General features: G+C 33.3%; 1 protein-coding gene across 1 annotated transcript; it reads right to left on the reverse strand.

Annotated features, from left to right (window-relative positions):
- Positions 1 to 471: 471 nt before the first annotated feature.
- LOC139318386 (probable G-protein coupled receptor 148) lies at positions 472 to 1,437 on the reverse strand. Its single transcript, XM_070945811.1, has one exon. The coding sequence runs from the start codon at positions 1,435 to 1,437 to the stop codon at positions 472 to 474; it is 966 nt and encodes a 321-aa protein (XP_070801912.1).
- Between the last annotated feature and the right edge of the window lie 880 nt (positions 1,438 to 2,317).

Here is a 2,317-nt window from a genome sequence, read left to right on the forward strand (position 1 = left end):
TTCTTTAAGTAAAAATTAGCACTCCAAGATCCCAACTGTGTATGTCAGTCAAGCCCTTGATTAAAAGTATAATTCATTGAAACGAAATGAGATAAGAATAGAGAATATTCATTAACAGAATTACTTTCACTTTAGAAACCAATTTGATTAAGACAGAGACTTTTTTAGTTTCTTAGTAACAGTATTTCTGTGAACCAACAAATTGGCTGCCCTCTTCTCAGATAAGTGAGGAATCTGCAGATGGCTGTTGTTTTCCCAAGTCGGTCATGAATCTTTACCGAGCTGTGCATAGGCTATTTCACTGGCCTTGAAATGCCCAACATAACTTTTTAACTCTGTCTATTCAGTTGAGTTGAATTGTCACATGTGTTTTATATAATTCTGAAGTATCCAAGGGTTATAATCCAGAAACATATTCAGAAACATAAACACCCAATTTATTAGATATGATATTACTTGCCTTTGAGACATTTATACATTACATAGAGAAGCTGTTTTTCCATTTACTGGATTTTCAATCATTTGAAGTTGCAGTGGGTTGCTATTATTATTTACCAAGTAGTTATTGTCTTGAGTTCCTTCTTTTTTGATGCATAGTTTCTCCAGCATTTCCTTATTACGAAGTCCGTAAACCACTGGACTAAAGCTTTGTGCAAAGGAAAAAACCACAAAAGCTCCAAATTTTATTTCTGTGTGTTCTGTTCCTTTTCCAATAGCTCCAATAATCAAAGGTGGAACAATATGAAAACTCATCTGCAAGCCATGAATAAAAATTGTTTTTCTGGCTTTCTTATTTGAAGAATTAAAATGACCAGAAAGTTTTCCTTCTCTGCACAATAAGATGTAACCAGTCATTATGGCAGCTGCAAGAAGTGATATGAGAAGAAGACCAGATATTTTTGCAAAATTGCCACCAAGCATAGTAGGACAAGAGGGTTCCTGTTCAAAAATTTCCTCTGGATTCCTGTCTGTACCTTCAATAATTAACAATAATGTAGATTTGAATATAGTCCCAATCCAAATAGAAGTTGTCACTTTGTTTTTCACTGAGTGCACAAAAGCCAAGTATCTCAAAGGCCAGCAAACTGCAAGGCAAGTATTGAGAGCCATCAAAGCTAAAGTGATGAGGACTGATTCTGCAGTTGCCGCTTGTACCCTGAAGATGATCCAGACCCAGAGAGTTTGCACTTGGGATCTTTGTATTGCATTGCTTATAATGCCAAAAGCACAGAATAAAGTCGAGCCAATGAGATGGTGGCAAAGAAAGAAGTATCTGACTTCTTTCCTCATTTTGTCATTCTGTCTTACAATGTTAATTATCAATATAGTCATAATGGTAGTGAAGGTGAAATTAATGAAATAAAGGCCTGTTTTTACTACTATTAGTGTTCGTATTAAATCAGATTTGTTCCGTGAAGAATAGTTGGATGAATTCATAATGAATAGGTATTTTCTTCCCTGAAAGTACACAAGTATTAAATTAATAATAGCATTGAAATCAGTTATTTATAGATAGCCTCATGGCAAAAGTTTTGAAAATAGTTATCTTTGGTCTTTGGTATCATTAGCTTGCATTATTTAAGAATTTATTAGAAATATAGTCAATATAATGTGTTTGGAAAAAGCAAAGTGAATTCTGTCAGGAAAAAATACATGCATTTTTAGGAGTTTTTTTTAAAAAAACTCAGCATTTTTTAGTACAGCAGAGAAAAGAAGCTGCAACGCTTTGATGTGAAGTGAAAGCAGCTGTTTTATTAATGCCTTCAAAGGAAATATTTACTTCTCAATTTGAGAGAACTAGTATAATGTGATTTAAAGTGTTGACTAGCACTGCAAAAACTCAAGTTTAAGTTCACCCTTTGCCATGGAAATTTATTGGTTAATTTGAACCAATTGATTATTCTTAATCCAGCTGACGTGATCATTCATTCAAATCAAAATCAAAATCCATGTTCAGATCTTACCTTGTCTCTGGACTTGCTCTAGTAGATTCTCAACTGAAATTAAATGGCACAGACTCCTGATTATATAGGAACATTTAATGCCAGGCTTATCTTGAAAGAAAATAGTGTATTTACAAATGTGAAAAAAACAAAAATGAAAAATAAGAAATAGGAAAAAAAGAATCAATTGAAAATCTAAGTATCTCTACACATTATTTCATCGAATTATTAATTAAATGTACAGCTGTTGTTTTGCCATCAGTGCTTCAATCATTCTGATAGCAAATTTAGAAAGTGTTGAAAGAGATTTGTGGTCGTTGCAAAAATAACTAGTCAGGTGGAGTCACCAGGACCTGAGCTCAATTTGAAGATGA

The sequence above is a fragment of the Pituophis catenifer genome, unplaced genomic scaffold, assembly GCF_029215685.1.
Source record: "Pituophis catenifer annectens isolate HBS135680 unplaced genomic scaffold, rPitCat1.0.hap2 SCAF_6, whole genome shotgun sequence".
NCBI lineage: Eukaryota > Metazoa > Chordata > Lepidosauria > Squamata > Colubridae > Pituophis > Pituophis catenifer.